General features: G+C 44.1%; 3 protein-coding genes across 3 annotated transcripts; all 3 read right to left on the bottom strand.

Moving 5' to 3' along the window:
* Nucleotides 1-121: 121 nt before the first annotated feature.
* On the bottom strand, nt 122-6,704 carry zfyve9b (zinc finger, FYVE domain containing 9b; the record flags this gene model as incomplete). The annotated part of the gene is made up of 15 exons (XM_083672331.1): nt 122-944; nt 1,108-1,284; nt 1,484-1,589; nt 1,838-2,000; nt 2,298-2,378; nt 2,888-3,038; nt 3,381-3,485; nt 3,578-3,660; nt 3,816-4,040; nt 4,139-4,294; nt 4,570-4,692; nt 4,942-5,065; nt 5,215-5,393; nt 5,523-5,622; nt 5,811-6,704. The coding sequence occupies 15 exons, from the start codon at nt 6,702-6,704 to the stop codon at nt 783-785; spliced, it is 2,829 nt and encodes a 942-aa protein (XP_083528457.1). The 3' UTR covers nt 122-782.
* A 2,102-nt stretch (nt 6,705-8,806) lies between these two features.
* Nucleotides 8,807-12,153, bottom strand: btf3l4 (basic transcription factor 3-like 4). Its single transcript, XM_083671392.1, has 6 exons — nt 12,110-12,153; nt 11,332-11,393; nt 10,482-10,595; nt 9,823-10,024; nt 9,311-9,370; nt 8,807-9,161 (listed from the first exon to the last, which is right to left on the bottom strand). The coding sequence occupies exons 2-6, from the start codon at nt 11,383-11,385 to the stop codon at nt 9,115-9,117; spliced, it is 477 nt and encodes a 158-aa protein (XP_083527518.1). The 5' UTR covers nt 11,386-11,393; nt 12,110-12,153; the 3' UTR covers nt 8,807-9,114.
* Nucleotides 12,154-13,620: 1,467 nt separating this feature from the next.
* Nucleotides 13,621-17,262, bottom strand: ptgfr (prostaglandin F receptor (FP); the record flags this gene model as incomplete). The annotated part of the gene is made up of 3 exons (XM_083672330.1): nt 17,140-17,262; nt 14,996-15,812; nt 13,621-13,974 (listed from the first exon to the last, which is right to left on the bottom strand). Exons 2-3 carry the CDS (start codon nt 15,794-15,796, stop codon nt 13,621-13,623), a joined length of 1,155 nt encoding a protein of 384 aa, XP_083528456.1. The 5' UTR covers nt 15,797-15,812; nt 17,140-17,262.
* Nucleotides 17,263-17,589: the final 327 nt, after the last annotated feature.

Genomic DNA, 17,589 nt, shown 5'->3' with positions numbered 1-17,589 from the left:
GTGGACACCGAAAGCTCAGCCAGTTGTGTTAATATAATGTTTAATTCATTCTAGGTTGACCATAGTGTATTTCAGGGGCAATCATATAGAATTAAAATACATCCAAATATGAAAACATTCTTAGACATTCATTCAGTTTGCATCAAATGGCTACAGATCTACTGGTATTTATTTGGAAATCATTCTCTTTTTCCCGTTGCTTTTTAAGGTCATGGGCTGTATTCAGCTCCCAGTTTAAAGGCATTCTCAAAATATGGGTGTTTGTATTGAAAATATACATACATGGACAAGTCTCAAGCCATGAAATTTAGCAGAGCGCTGTACCCTGATCTGACAGCCCACTTACACTAGGGTGTAATGTAATGTGTACGGGGGCATTCAGTCTGGTGCTGGGGCCAGGGCAGGGTGACAGCTAAGCTTCTGGTGAGTCAGGCGACCCAGGCCACTTGTCCTTCAGATGCTCACAACCACAAAGTCCCTGTCCCTTGCTGTTTTGTAGCTCTGTTATACTCATGGAAGCATAGATGAGAGAGCAGGAGAGAGGGTGGTGAAGAAATGGAGGGATATGAGTGTAGCCTTCTCAATTGTTAGGGACACCTCACGTCCTCTCCTCCGTCCTCAAAGAGTTGGAGGAGAATATATAATATATAAGGGGAGGAACTTCGGTCTTGTCCTCCAATGCGTTTTTCAGTAGGACGCGAGTCGAGGATGGAGGAGTGGACGCGAGGAGTCATGTTCCTAACAATTGAGAAAAGGCTTGTGTATGACTAGTCTGTGTCCCTCTAGGTGATGTTCTCCAGGATGTAGAAGATGAGCTCCATTACTACTGGTCCCTCACTCCTCTTGCGCCCCCTGCTGCGGATGACAGGGATCAGCACACTGTCCAGGGCACTGAGATACTGAGCAGGGAGGGGAAGCCCATTACTGCCAGCCAGGAACCCCACCTGCAACACAGAACAGGACTGTTAACCACAACACTCCATAGCGTATCACAAAAAACATATCACACAAACCATGGCTAGAGCTTTAGTAGATTATCAGATTATCATACCCTACCATTCCTAACACTATTCCATATATTGAAGAATGGTCTAATGGCGCCTTCACCTGTTGGGAGTCCAGCATGATGCGCAGCCCAAGCTTGGCCATGCCATCCTCCTTCAGCAGTTTGAGGTGTGGGCACAGTGCCAGGCAGAATGCCCGGGCCAGTCGCTCCATCAGCCGGCTGTGGTCAGAGGAGTCACTCAGGCCCTTAGGATGATCCCCCCTCTGCAGGAAGAACACCTGTAAAACAAACACACGCACATACGCATACACACATGCATGTGCGCACACGCACACACACATGAATAACACTAGTGCTATCATGTGTCTTATTGATGTTTCTGCATTTCTGTAAAGCACCTTAAGATGCCAGTACAACATAGCTAGTTTGAGTGTTCTGTACAGGGTTTTTCTTAGTTTCATCGTGGACAAGGTGTACCTCTGTCCAGTGGATGACCTTTCCATTGGCCTTGTACTCAGACTTCTGGAACATCTTCGCGCTGCTGATGGACTCCATTGATTTCCCATCAATGGGGCTGATAACCCTGCAGGATGTGCACACACACACACACACACACACACACACACACACACACACACACACACACACACACACACACACACACACACACACACACACACACACACACACACACACACACACAGACAGACAGACAGACAGACAGACAGACAGACAGACAGACAGACAGACAGACAGACAGACAGACAGTGTTCAGGAATGGAACACTGATCAAGGCAGGTTTGGTATTAGGTCAGTACTGCATTCGCTCACCCCTTGTTCAAACCACATTCCTCCTCCAGCCACTGGACATGGACATGCTCCTGGCTGTCTGATTGGTTGAGCCGTCCGCAGGTGATGGTGTAGTCTTTCATCTCTCGTAGTGATCGGCGGAGTTCCACCATGGTTTCCACAGTGATCTGCACCATCAGCCCATCTGAGGAGAGGGACAGCAATACAGGAAAAACACACACCGACAGACACCAACAAAGACACACACTCTCACACATACACACGCACAAACACCTGCACACACAGTGTTGAGTGAACACAGACACACACACATACACACAAACATTGACACATGCACTCTAAATAAAGCAACCATGGAAACAGAAGTTCTCCTGCACTACATGAAGGTGTCATATAAAACATAATTTCTATGAGGTAAATATTATCAATAAGGTGACACATCCATTGAGTTGGATATTAGGCCTAGAGTGGGAGAACCTACCTTCTACAATGCTGGACTTGGCAAGGTATCCTGATGATGCGTTCAGTGCACCACTAAATACAAAAAAACAGGAGCCGGTAACTGAAATAAAAACAGAACACCAGAGTATCACAATAAAATCACAGCTGGATGAAAACCAACAACATTCAAAGGGCTTTCTCCGCGTAGTATTGTAAGCAACAGTTTACTCTTTAATAATTCACGTGATCTCTAGTGGTAAAAAAGTAGCATTGTACTTCCTCAGCCTTGTCTTGCCTCAGCTGTGGAGGGAGGTTCGTAAAAACACGACAAATCAAGAAATTATTTTTGTAGTCTCTAAAACGGCCAGTTAAATCTTGTAAATATTGTCGGTCAACACTCCTCTGTAATTTCTCTCCCTGTCTTTCTGATTGTTTATGATTCTAGGTAACACACAAGTCCAGCAGCCTCTCTCAGCTTCTCTGTTTACGGGGCAGGTGGTGGTGCACTCTGAGGTCTCTCCATCACTCTGAGGTCTCTCCATCACTCTGAGGTCTCTCCATCACTCTGAGGTCTCTCCATCACTCTTCTTTTTTTTTTTCTCTCTCCTAATTCTAGTGAGCAGTGCCCACCTTTGCGAGGCTGATTGTGGATGCTGATGGCTTGGGTCTGGTACTGCCCATCGTCCCCCTGGACACAGATGAGGTGGGAGTCTGCGGCCTCATTGAAACATGCCCCCATTGCCAGCACGTTCTCATTGGACTTATTCAAAGCCTTCATCAACTACAAGAGACGGGGAGGACAGGGAGAGAGAGAGAGAGAGAGAGAGAAAATGTTTGACGATAACCATTAGTTGCTCTTTTACGTGAATGTAGTTTCAGGGTGAGGTTCAAATCAAATCAAACTTTATTGATTGCATTACTGTACATTTACATTGTTCATAAATGTAATGCACATACAGAGATAAAAACTGTTGAAATAAGACACGTACAGTATGGCAAAATATACTTATATATAAGTCTTAGACAAAAAAAACGGAGTAAGAAACAAAGTTTGGACTAACAATGGGACTGGTAATAGTGTACTAAGAGACGAATGCATTCAAATGGATAGACAAGATTGTACCTCATCATAGCCGTTGGTGGGGATTTTAATGCAAGTCCACTGGGCCTCCAGGTCCACAGTTAGGCCTGGCACTACAGGTAGAGAGTACCGGTAATTCCTAAAGTCCTGGGAATCACAGGGAAAATATGTGAATTAATCAATGGCTTGGTGTTTACTGTCCTTTGTATAGGCTTATCAGAGGCATGCATGTCACTCACCACTAGCAGTCTCATGATGGTGTGACCAGTCTCTCCAAACAAGGCCTTTCTGAAGCGCACACTGTACAGAGGGCATGGGTAGACTGAAAAAGGAGAGAGAGAGGAGCTGTGATAAATGTGGCACAAAACACACACACACACACACACACACACACACACACACACACACACACACACACACACACACACACACATTCTTTCTTTCTCTTCCATTGGTGCAGCTCACTGGCTGACTCACATCTGTACTCAGCTCCCAGTCTAAGCATGAGGCGCAGGGGGAAGGCTTTGGCCCAGGGCACCTCTGCCTGGTGGACCAGCAGGCCGAAGAGGAAGGGCAGGTTGGGCAGAGGAAGACCCTGTAGGGACTGGAGGGTGGAGCGCACGTAAAGGAAGCCTGCATGCTCCTCACTGCCCAGGAAGCTTCCGCTGAAGAGAGAGATGCTCAGGTGGGACAGTACCTTCCCTGAAGAAACACGTCAGTCAATATGCTGCAAAGACCTGCCTCACGACACAATATTGTACTGCTGACCGATGGTGAAAGTGACTGTTGATGTGCCTCACCTGTGAGGGCGTCTCTGTACAGCTGTATGAAGTGGCTGAAGATGTCCTTGGGGAAGCTCTTCTCTTCAGGCAGACACTGCAGCAGCACCACCACCTCCACCTGGCCCACTGCATGCATGCCCTTGGACGTCACGCACCAGCACTTCCTGTTTACATCTGGACACAGTCAACACATGGCAGCACCTGACTGTGAGATCAATATTGCACATAATACAGATGTAGTACAGATGTAAGATGTATTTTCAGAGTTCCAGTCTACAGAGTGGCCAGAAAACACTCAGAAGGGATCTAAATTATATCCTACAAACCTACAAACTAATTAGACAGTTGTTGACTTATTGTCCACAACTAAGAGCTAAATAAACACTAACGCTTGCGCAACACACACAAAGATCAGTTTCTGCCAGGAGATGGACAGGAAATGCACATACAGTTGACCAGCTTGACCATGGCCAATAGGTTGGCATTGAGGACAAAGACCAAAGAGTTGGGCCTGCCGCTCTCCAGCTCCTGAATGAGCAGCGTCTCAGAAGGCTTTTCCTCCACCGTGTAGTCTGAGGAGGAGACAGAAAAAACACATCCCTATTACACTAAAGAACCCACTTCAATCATAAGCTAGCAGTAGCTGCTAATACCTCTTTTACAAACAAGTGGTTTGTGGTTTACCCTTTGTTACTGAATAAGAGCAAACCCATGTGAGCAGGCCTCTGGTGACTGATTCTAATCTATATCCCCATGGAAGACAACAAAACCTTATGGAATCTACATGCCTAGTGAGCTAGTATTCAGTAGTCTTCTCCTACCTCCTTTGACTCCTGTGGAGGTGAGGATGGGAGGAAGCCCCTCCAGAGGAATGAGGTTGACAGAGCTGCTGATGTGGCTGTTCACCAGGGCCGCTGTACCCCAGCCACAGGGACCACATGACTCCTGGGGGGGAGGGGGTTAAATGCAGGGGATGATTTTTTACCCTCAGAGTTGTGATAATAGCAAAGACATAACATAACTCTAGTCAATCAAACTGGTCTGCAATGTTCTGTTGAAGAGAAACACACATTGACAACCGTCTCCTGAGCTACCGGAGCCCTCCTGGTGACTGGTGACGCAACGGGGCTTCTGATTGGAGCTGCTATGGTTCTCCGAGTTAGTGGTGAGAAAGTGGGGGCTCTGATTGGTGTACAAGGGGCAGACTCAGATTTCTTATTGGACAGGATCTCATCAGCAAACCACACCCTTCTATTCCCTCTAGGAGGAGTCCCTGAGAAAAAACGTAAACATGAGAGACAACAAGAGATAGTGTCAATATGTTTGACAGGTACAATGTCAGCATGGCAAAACACTGAATAATTGTAGTGTCATAGTAACAGTGTTGTCTAGTGATACTCACTTTTCACAAGAGTTGAGTGACAGGAGATACAGACACGCCCCTCCTTCCCATCCAGGTGTGTTAGTCTGAACTTCAGACTGGAGCACATTGAACAGAATACCTGCCGGCCACAACCACAACCACACCCACACCCACACCCACACCCACACCCACACCCCCACACAGGTATTAGCTTCATTCTTCAAGGACAGGAAAACACACACACAAATCACTTTTTCATTTTCCGAATGATGTATATTCAGCTCACATAAGACACAACCTAATAATGTAAGAGAGCAAGTCCCTCACCTTACCACAGGCGCGACAGTGGTGCCTCCTCTTGGTGAAAGTGAACCGGACCTCACACTTCATACAGACCAACGCCTGAGCATCAGGGACCCACACTGGGGCCATCTCCCCCAGAACAGTGCCTCGCTCCCTGGAAAGGATGCCTACGCGGCTTGGCTGTAGCTCATTGTCTGGATCCACTGATTGAGTCAGAGGGGAAGGCAAGCAGTCCCCCACTGCTCCCTCCTCTACTTTAGCTCTGTTTGTGTTGGTCTCCTCTTGTCCATTAGTGCACAGTGTGTTGTCTTTGGTCTGGCTGGTCTGGCTTCTCTGAAGGCCCTGTTGAAGGCTCTGGCTCTGTGGATCAAGGCCACTCTCATCCTGCCTGCTATCATAGGACTCAGACAGTACTGCTGTGTCAGTGCTGCTCAGTGCATCAGAGCCACACGGGTGATCCTGCTGCTCCAACAGTCCGCTCTCCTCCAGCTCCTTCTCCTCAATCACAGAGTCCTCCTTTGACGAGGGCATCTGGGGCCTGCTCTCTTCCATGTCCACCTCTACCCCAGCAACTCTGGAGGGGCTGAGCACCAGAGGGGTGGAGGCTTCCCCGAAATGCCTCTCTCCCCACGTGGAGAGAGTAGTCACAGTGCAGTTTCCTTCTTCCAGCTGTCTCATGAGCTTCTGAGAGGGGGTCTCCAACTGGGGTATGGGACTCTCTTTGACAGCTCGCCAGGCTTCAACATGCTCTGAAGGGTTCTGGTCCTCTGCCCCTCCTGGGCTCAGGATACCCTCTGAATGGGCTTTGGGTGGGGACGCCGATCCGATATGTCCACACCCCAGCCCTGGTTTTTTGACATCCCCATCTTTGAGCATCAGAAGACAGGGTCTGTTCATCCAGTGATGCTTGGCATCCATGAGAGATGGAGTGTCCCCCTCATCTGTTCATACGAAGACATGGAAACAGATCGAAAACATTGCAAAGTAATTGGCTATGTGAAATGAGCTGAGAGAGACAATTTGCCTCACACTGAGAACTTTGCAGACCTACCCACACACACAGACACACAATGATGACCACCTTGACAATGACAGTCTATGTTCCTACAGGTAATGGGTACACAATACGTGGTATGTGGCCATTTATCTTATCACCTCTAATAGGTTAAATCATCCAGAGGCCAGCATTAGTGCACTGAGCCAGCCGGGTAAAGCTGACTCATTCACTAGAGGAAATAGAGTGGTTGTGAAAGACACCAGCATGAAACAGGCTTCAGTATCAAACTGGAGGTTTTCAATGTTCATAGCGGAAAAGTTTACATAATAATCATTTATTAATGACTATGTAACCACTGGAGTTTTCTGTGCCAGCAAAGGCAGTGAATGCATGTCTTTAAGGCAACAACAACACATCTTGTGAGATAAATGAACAATTTATTTACCAAGAAGCTGGTTCAATTATTTGTCTAGATTACATAGCAAATAAAAATTCAGAGTGAGAGAGAGAGAATAGTAGTGAAAAGATCATTTTTGACTTAGAGGAAATCCTCTACACTGGTCGTTATGCTATAAAAGCCAGTCAAGCATCTCAGTTCAGGTAAGGTAAGGTAAGGTAGGATACACTGGTGAATTTTTAACTGCATTGCAGCTACAAGCCCCCTTGTAGGTTGAAATACAGCCCTGCCAATCATGCCGAATTCCGAGTAAATGTATGCGTTTTAACGGCGATGGCGTTCAACCGATACAGCTGAGTGCGCGTTTGCTTCGCGGGACAGTGACGCATGCAGCACACGTGCAAATGTTTAAATCCGCTGTCGACCATCGAACACGGCAATGCGACATTTGCTCCCCATCCTGATTCATTAATCCAAGCAGGATAATTCCGTATACTACACACTCTTCATCGCTTGCATAGGTATATACCATGCGTGTTTCAGATGCGAGCCACTCTAGCCTACACTGAATGTGAGCGGCATGATTGCACTGATCAGCTATATTTTCCTTATGACAAAAACAGCGAATATATGCGAATGCAACAACACTAAAAAAAGGTTCTGAATGATAAGGATTAAAAACTTACCCTCTGTTAGTGCACCTAAAAGGCTTTCATTCTCATCGTCCCGGGGACTGAAGAACTTCAACATTGTATATTATTCGGTTGAAGAAAAGCGGTCTTGTTCACTAGAGGAGAAGGGATGGTTTCCCTCTCTCTACCCCTCTCCCCTCCTTCTCCCCCTGTGTGCCCCACTGCAGGTCTTTCAGTAAAAGGGTGTGCGTAAATGTCTCTCAAGAGCATTGAATAATGCAAAATAGCTCCTACATCGTTTAGAAATAAGCTTACCAAGACAGATTTGTCTGTAAGCTGATTTGTCATTATACTGCACACTTGCTATTTATCTCTGGCATCTTGGTAAGAAAAGTCAACTTTACATTTAAGAAATAATGTGATTCATGTTGTTAATGCATTTATCCAAGTCAAGTGGTTCAAATACTATCAAAGCAGCGTTTTTTTCATCATGATCTACAAAGTGCTGCAACATGAAACCTTCAAAAACTCATCTTTTATGAGAAAACCTAATCTACACTTTGAATATAAGCCTATTAAAATCAAAGCTACTGCACTGTCAACATTCTCCATCACAAACCTATCATCAGTTCACCTGCCTCATATTATTGCAAAAAAACATCACATCAAATGAGCACTGTCATAACAGCAGCGTTTGATGCGGCTTGATGGATTGCTACAAAGAAAGATCTGCTTGATGTAAAGTGTATCTGGCACAGGCTGGTCTTAAATGTTGATATCAATAAATGACTACTAAAAAGCAAATCTGCAAGTCTGCAGTCATTTTGGGTTAGCACCGCAGCTCAACTAATGTACTTTTTGCTTGGTGCTGGAACTTCGACCACATTATATGATGTAAAACATAGAAGAATAAACTGGTTATTTGTGGATATTGACTCAACAGCGATGCATCATGGTGGCAGACATTGCCCAAATGACCACAGCACGATGTAGAAAATGTTAATCAGCTTTATTTTGTTTCATACACAAAAAAAAATTCTTAAGACTAGCTTTAATGACCACTGCAATCCTGATCAAGACTGACAATGTGGTGAAAAGTACTTAACCGATGACCAATGTGTGGGAGTTTTAAGTGCACAAGCCAGTCTGATAAGGACATCCTTGGGCCATTTGATAATACAAAAGTCTCTGGTTGGCGGGATTGTGTTTGAAATGATATGTCTTCGTAGCTAGAGTTAAAACACCGGAATAGGTTGTTTTCTTAATTGCAGTTCCAATCCTTGTACAAGTCTTCAAATCAAATCAGTTTGCCTCGTTCTTTGATGCTTCATCGAAATTCTCCACCAGGTCTGAAGAGAAAGGGGAGGATGAAAAAGAGGGTGATTTTACAGGCTGAAATTGTGTTGTTATTTCCTATGAAGTGCGACACACGACTTGCAAACAGAATCATCGATATAGAGGACAGAACAGTGTTTTCTATATTGAAGATCATCCTTACCTGGGACATCATCATCTTCTTCTTCAATATCTTCTGCTTTAGGAGCTTTGTTGTCGAGCACTGCAACAAGGAAAATAAATCATAAGCTTTAGTGTGGTTGTGGACAACTAACTTGCTATTGAAAATGACCTTTATAGTATACCCTATTCATCAAGATTCAGATTGTGGTTATACATTTCACAGCCTTAATGCAATTGTGATGATCATTATACTACAAACACAATTTCTTGAGATATAATTATATGGCCTACTACATGGGCTAACCACTTTGGTCCTATTGAGTCATATCAATGAAAGATTCTAGGATGTTCAAAGTTGCTGCTGGACCACCGAGTGATCCTCAAGCCTGGTCCTGCAGAGCCACTGTACTACAGGTTGATGATGAGTTGATTATTTCAATTAAGTGTGATAGCATAACACTGCAACAAAAACACGGTGGCTCTCCAGGACCAGGATGGAGTCACACTGTGCGGTTAACAGGCATGTATAAGCATGAGGCCATGTCCACCCACCTTGCCGAGGGAACTGCTCTGCCAGTTTGCGCAGGCTGGTGAGGCTGTCGGCGCCCAGCTGGCTGAGGATGCCCGGGAGCATCTCGGTGAGCTGCTTGGTCTCAGCATGGCCAGTGATGGCGAACGTGTTGGCAGAGAGGGAAGCCTGCACTTTGGGGTTGTTGAAGTGGATCACCGTCCCGTCATCCTTGATCATGTTCACCTGGTGAGAGAACAGGTTTCAGTTAAAGGTTTCTACAAGTTTGGGCCCGAACATAGAACATGTTAGACTGGATTCCATTTAAATGATTTCAGAATGTGTAAATGTACGTACACCTGAAATATGGTGTATCGAATTTTTCTTCACTTCGTACTTTCCTGTGCATTATTGCCTATTGTGTAATTGTTATCATTTGGATTTCTTCTTCTTGATATTGTACTGCATTGTTGAGAAGTAGCTTGTAGCATGCATTTCATTATGTATCCTGTACATATGATAAATAAACTTTGATGTGATTTGTATGAGTATCAAAGTAGACAACTCATCAAACAATCAAATGTACAAATGGAGAAGAGGAAGAGAAAAGTAAAATATACACCATTCAATTAACAAACAAGCCATACATTTATCCCAGGTCAAACATTAAAGAAATGCATAGACAATTCCTGTGCTCATTTACCTCCTCAATACCAGCAATGTTGTTGACAGCTAATTTTTTAAGCGAACTCTGGAGTTTTTTGTCGTCAGCTGTTGCTGTTCTGTGTACAACCTTCTTCTTCCTGCGTGCTGAGCCCTGAAAACAAAGCAGGGAAATGTGACGGACAGGCATCAATAGTGTTCACATACAGCAGGGGTGAACCAATCCAGTCCACTGAGAGCCTGGTGGTTTGGTGGTTCGTATCAGCAAAATTAAAAGTCCTTTTTAATTAGATGAAGAATAAAAATCACAGGTCTCTTGGGACAAAGAAGATGAAGAGCTTAACAAGCAAACAGCGGTTCTCAAGGACAGTGTTTGAACAACACTGGGTTATGCTCAGTGGGAACAATCACATTTGCAACGGTGACAAGGTTATAACCATGCAGCAGTAGCAAGAGCTTTATATGAGAGCAAAGATGCAAAGAATATGAAAGGTTTACCTGGCTATGCTGCTTTATAATATACCAACTAAATCAAGATCTGCTCCAACATTCAATAGAAGCTTCAGTACAGTATCCTAGTAGAATATTTATTTGTGCTTTAGACAACTCCTCTGTCATGTATATTGTCATGTAAAATATGTATTGTAAGACAATTAAACTGAAAGGACTTGACAAAAGTACAGACAGATCTGGCAACCTGGGATGTGATCATAATGTCAACATAGAAAATGAGGTAATGAGGGCTATTGATTTGAGGACGGTTTGATTGCTATGATGTTTGAATAAAAGCATGTAGCCAATGTCATGAAAGCAGTAGTTCCTCATTTAAGAATAATCAGGTTAAAGAAGGGGCTGACATGTCTGAGGATTTAGGGTTCTCATCTTCATACCTTTCCTCCTATCCGGACCTGGGCTTGAAGTTTTGCTAATTTCTCTTGATTCATGATTCTACCTGTAAAAAGGAGAGAGAGAATTAATAAGACGCTGTGAGTAACAGGAAGTTGTGAAATGGTAATCTCTCGTGGTTGCAACACTGTGTCTGTTATCCGCTCTCAAATGATTCGTTATTAGCTGCGCACACTTGCGACGTGCTAAATACAGTTCGATATATTTTAACAGACAGATGATCCGTTTCTACAATAATCAGAGACAGCTAGCAAATGTGATTACTCAGTACATCTGCGGAGATTGTCCTGTAGCAAGCTAGCCTTAGCAAGCTAACTGCTTGCTCAATCAGTATCAATGCCATTTTCAATGCCATGGCAAGTGTGGATTGTTGTTATCAGCAAGGCAGCTATCTAGGTTCAATAAATAGTGGCTATATCAAAAGTAACAAACACACGTTGAGCATGCGCTTGACTTGGCTCACAGGGTCCTTGTAATACGCGACATCACACCTAGCTACACCACAAAAGGGATGCTGTCGCTGACGCAATATAAACAACTTGCCCGATATGGCCAGGCTGATCAGTCTGCTGTCTGAGGCTAGCATGCTAGCTAGCTAACAAGATAAAAACAGTGGGGCTTGCGAACGCACAATATGAACAGTGTCATCAGCTCTTTTTGGTCTACATTAATTCTGTCACCCAGACATCAAACATAATAGCAACTGTACAGTGAACAGCCACTGTAATATGATTGTCCAAACGTAATGAGTTAATCACAAACCTGATCCACAGCTATCCGAAGAAGCATGCGGCAACGAAAGATGGAGGATATGAGGAAGAAATCACGTCACTTACCATACGACCGATATCTTCTTCGGTGGTGTGACAATATGGTCCCCCTGTAGGAATGGATATGAACCGCCCCATCGTACTGGAGGAGTATCAAGGAGACGGTCTAGGACAACTGTGTCATTCAAACGTCCCCATATGGTTTTATTACGATGTCAACATAATACATCCATTAACAATACGTGGCCTTTATTCACAGTCTGAACATATTTAAACATCTGCTATTATAAGTGAAAACATATTCACATATTTGCAAATGAATTGTCTCTCATTGCTGTTTTATAAATGATGTACTTTAGGCAGAATGTATTATTGCACAAATTGTACTATTGCATTATTTTTTTATCTTATTTTTAAATAGCAAATAGGCATATGAAGGCACACACTTTAATATGCATTACAGTTGTTCATCCATGCACACTCATCATGCATGTTGTTGGCATGACGGTTACAGTAACACACAGAGCCTTACAGGCATTTGATGTTCTGCTGCAAGATATACACAGTTGTACACAGACAACATACATGTAAGTGATGTTGTGACATTACCACATAAAAGAAGGATTGTGTTAACATGTGTGGCCTCTTATATCCACTCATATATAAGTATGTAACAGAGCCACTGTGCGAAAAGTGTGCAATCATGAAGAGATATATGACCTGTAAAACCACCTTAATACAGCAAATATACTAGACAAAACACACACTCATGTACAAGACATACACATCAATTTAAATGCGTTAAGAATTGGCTATGACGCAATTTTTCATAAATGCACAGTACCTGTGCCAAAGAGATAGGCCTAGTACCATCTGATCTGCCAGACACAACAGCCAGAAGAGTCTTTTTGAGTGTCCAATAACATTCAGTACCTAATCTTTTCAAAACTACATAGCTGCCATATCACTGTTCCAGCAGATTGTGAAATAACAGAACTATTAACGTCACCAGAGGAACACCTGCTGAGGCCATATTTCAGATGGCCTCCTGCTGGCTCTAGCTAACTGATAGCGAGCCTGAAACAATCTGGCCCTTTCATTCAGCATGTGCCCTGAGAGCTGTGAAGAATCCCAGAGGAGAAATCTTTAGTTCTGAGCCACTGTTCTATCATGAGCTGAAAATGATACCTCAAGTAGACACTGATCAATTAGCACTGGTTGCGAGTAGTCTCCCTTGACAGACGCAGGATGCTCCGTAAGTGCATGGCTAATTGCAAGGTTCACCCTTTCCAGCTCGGGTACCCTAGGCTACACGACACAGGAGTCCATGTTCATGTGTTGTCTATGATGACCAAGATGAGTCTCTGATTGCCCCTAGTGTCTGTACATGCGTCATAGATGTACAGTAGTTATTTGCTCCAACAAAAATAGAGCTTCTTTGGTTCCTCCTTCAACCATGCAACAGCAATCTCTGCCTGTACACATACATACTCCACCCCAACCTTAGGACACACCAGGATCTGTCAGATCAGATGCTGGGGCTGAGGTCATGGGTTTGTTTATGGTTTCTGGCCGAGCCCCTCCATCCAGGCAGTACCAGTCAGGCTTGCTGTTGACAGAGGTGCTGGTATCTACAGAGGGCTTCAGCATGCTACACTTCCAGCGTCGGAGAGTGTGGGACCTGGGGCCCCAGCAGATTTGGATATGCCGGAAGAGCTTCTTCAGGACGGCCTTGCGCAGCAGGATGTAGACCCAGGGGTCCAGGATCTGGTTCCAGGTGGCCATGCGGACTACCAGCAGAAGGCAGGTATAGGCACAGTAACTCTGAGCCTGGGTGCTCAATATGATGACGTGGACCTAGGAGGGTAAACATACGACAGAGAGTTGAGAGACAGAATATTAGGGTTTTGCTAAATATAATGTAAATTGTAAAATGTTCTCTCACAGAATACCCTGCTGACTTTAGTTATTAAATGAATGATGTTGGTTGATTATTGTGCTTTGTTCAAGATTTTGAGGTGCATGCATGGGTAGGCCTATATTATGGTATCGTATACCAGTTGAATCTAAGGTCAGGAGTAAAGATACATTCAACTTTGCACTTGTTTCATCTTCACACGTTCATTTCAAAATTCAATATGTTGATTGAAAGAGGTATGTATAGTAGAGTTTTAATGAAGCAAGTCTAAGGATGTGTGATCATGGTTTGTCCACACTAATGATTTTATTTTCAGTCACTAATGGGCAGAAAACAACGAATCAATTAATGTCTAACTCTAATATGTCTAGGCAGAGGGGAAAATAAATCAAATTGCCCTTTCCTTCAAATATCATCAATTAATCATTATGGGCTAATGATCCATCTCAATCTAAGTTGTTAAAACTTCACTTTTTATTTTTTAGGACCGTGGTCTGAGCAGACAGAGAAATAAAAACATTCTCAAGCAGGATTATTTATGCAATAAGCATTCAATGTTTTCTCTGCATATTTTGTTCCTCTCACATCACAGAGGTTATGATAAATGATAAAAGCTTTTCCCCTTCTTTTGCTACCATATTCAGCCCTTGAGAAAGATGTGAGTGTCATGAACAAAATCCATTCCAATGGATTTTAACAAACTACACTGCGAAAAACGGGGGATGTGACATGCTAGAAACCTTGGCATGCAATGACGAACTCAGTCAATATACTATTAAATAACTCTCCGTCCACTTCTAAGAATCGGCAGGGATTCAAAGAAGGACAAATGGCTCTTGGCAGACTCAACCTACCTAGAGGACTCTGCTGGCAGAGATGAGACAAAATGCACTTCTTCATCACTTCATTACACACATACCAGAGATAAGGGTTTCCAGAGCCCGTGGGAGGAAGCCTTACCAATAAAGGGCCCCAGCACACACAGGAGACCAGCATGATGGCCAGGAGCTGGAAGATCATCTCAAAATGGTGGGAGGTGCCTTTGTAATGACGCTGAAGCTTGCTGCACAGCGTGGACTGCAGCAGAGTGCAGCTGGTCAGCATGTTACACACAAAGGAGACGAGCAGTGCCAGGAGGCCCAGTGTGGAGAAGAGAAGTGGGAGGAGCACATCCAGCCAGTCGCGATCGGGCCCCTGCATCCGGAAGAAGCACCAGCTCTGGGAGCACTGGACATGGTAGGACCTCCGTAGCAACACAGGCAGCAGGGCCACCAGGGCAGCCAGCAGCCAGGTCAGACCCAGCAGCCTCTTTATGTGGTGGGCTGCCAGGGCTGTGGAGTGGAACAGGGGCCTGGTGACCCCAATGCAGCGCTCCACCGCCATCACACTGCCCAGGAGCAGGGGGCTCAGGCCGAAGAACACCATGCACACCCCGAAGAGGTCACACAGGATGTGGTGAGGGTCAAAGGCCTCCCACTTCTTGTGGTAGGCATAGACGTAGAGCACCAGCGAGCCATTGATGAGATGGCCCACGAAGTCGGTGACCACCAGGCCACTTGCGAACAGCAGGAAGGAGGCTTTGGACTTGAGGCGGAAGCGGCGGTAGGCTTTGACCAGGATGAAGAAGGCCAGGGTGTTGGAGAGGATGCCCACGGTCATGGAGATGGCAGAGGCTGTGATGGATTTCTGGGTGCAGGTGGTGTTGGTGAAGCTGACCTCTGACTTGCATCCTGTGTCTGAACTTCCATTGGCTGACATCATCAAGAAGTGATTCAGCCTAAAGATGAATGTGTGACAGAAAGAAAGTATAGATTCATTTTAAATGAATATCTTCACTATAATAATCAGCACATAAGGAACTGATATACTTGACCTACTTCAGTGTGTGACAGTGTGGGACTCATTGTATGGAACAACTGAGTAATATCTGAAGTTAGTATACAGGTATAGTGCTTTTATCCAATGCCTTTTAATGAGTCCGACTGCACTCATGAAAGTACTTTTGTGTACAGTATATGGGCACAGCATCCCACTGAGCTATGGTCAATGCCTGTCATTTAGTAAGGAGCCAGTATACACTCACCAAACACTTTATTAGGAACATCTGTACACCTTTTCATGGTGGAGGTGGTGTAATGGTATGGGGAATGTTTTCTTGGCACACTTCAGGCCCGTTAATACCAATCAATCATCGCTTGAATGCCACAGCCTATTTGAGTATTGTTGCTGACCATGTGCATCCCTTCATGACCACAATTTACCCATCTTCTAATGGTTACTTCCAGCATGATAATGCACCATGTCACAAAGCAAAAGTCGTCTCAAACTGGTTTCATGAACATGACAATGAGTTCAGTGTTCTTCAGTGGCCTTCCCAGTCACTCGATTTGAATCCAATAGAACACCTTTGGGATGTGGTAGAACGGGAGATTCACAGCTTGAAAGTGCACCTGAAAAATCTGCAGGAAATGCGTGATGCTATCATGTCAATATGGAACAAAATCTCTGAGGAATGTTTCCAGCACCTGGTTGAATTTATGCCACAAAGAATTAAGGCAGTTCTGAAGGCAAAAGGGGGTCCAACCCGGTACTAGCAAGGTGTACCTAATAAAGTGGCCAGTGAGTGTATATTCTTATCCCTGTACAGAATTCAATCAAAGGAAATGGAAGAAGTTTTAGGTGGATGACAGACCATTATTGTGCCATTCAGACTTTATTGAAGGTAAAGTAAAATGTATGTCTGGTAATGGTTATTCTATGTTTTTTTTTATTTATTTTTTTAATTTATCCCTTTTATCTTTTGACAAGACTACATCTTCTTGTTTTTTTCACTTGGATGGCATTTTGGATAAAAAATAATCCATAAATGCTATCTTGAAAATCAAACATTAATAAATGTTAACTTTATCACGAGTATACAAATGGGCTACTTCCTGAAAAACAGGTCTATTGGTGCGTCAAATATTTACAGACATAAACCACCTTAACCAAAGTTTATTTTAAATCTCATCAAACAGTTGCCTCATTTCAACTCATTACCTTTGTCTTTGACCGATTGGCCCGGATCAAATATGAAAACAACCAAGCTTCAGGAAAGTCCTCACCTCAGGTTTTCAGCTTATATTTCACCATTAATCCACTCGAGGCTTCTTTTACATGCCTTTCCATGAGAGGCTGAGAACAAGTTTTGCAGATCTCGGCTTTGCCATTACAGTTATGAAACTAACAATTATTACCGGAGAAAATAGGAACAATATGAACTTGTCTTCACCTTCTGCTGTGAGTATCAATGTCTCATGGAAAAACTGTTGTTCTTTTCCTGTCAAATGATGAACACGAAGTATCATTCTCTCGATTTTAACCTGTTCTCTGCGCACCCGTCTGGTCACACTGAACATGCTGTTTCCAAGGTCCTCCAGCCAATATATTTTCGCACCAGGCGATGAGGAGCCGCACTGAAGCCCTCCTCTTGAGATCTATCACAGTGATGCTTGCAAATGTAGTAGCTAGCTGCAACCTGGAATTCATATAGGTTAATAGATAGCGACATATTT

The sequence above is a fragment of the Argentina silus genome, assembly GCF_951799395.1.
Source record: "Argentina silus genome assembly, chromosome: 6".
In the NCBI taxonomy this organism is placed as follows: domain Eukaryota; kingdom Metazoa; phylum Chordata; class Actinopteri; order Argentiniformes; family Argentinidae; genus Argentina; species Argentina silus.
This window is presented reverse-complemented; position numbering and strand designations above follow the sequence as displayed.

What these genes read in the sequence shown, in the direction of transcription:
- btf3l4 (XM_083671392.1), bottom strand. Translation starts at nt 11,385, where the DNA reads ATGAATCAAGAGAAATTAGCAAAACTTCAAGCCCAGGTCCGGATAGGA. An exon ending in AGGTCCGGATAGGAGGAAAG is followed by an intron (nt 10,596 to 11,331) that starts GTATGAAGATGA and finishes CTTTGTTTTCAG; the next exon opens with GGCTCAGCACGCAGGAAGAA. An exon ending in ACATTGCTGGTATTGAGGAG is followed by an intron (nt 10,025 to 10,481) that starts GTAAATGAGCAC and finishes TTCTCTCACCAG; the next exon opens with GTGAACATGATCAAGGATGA.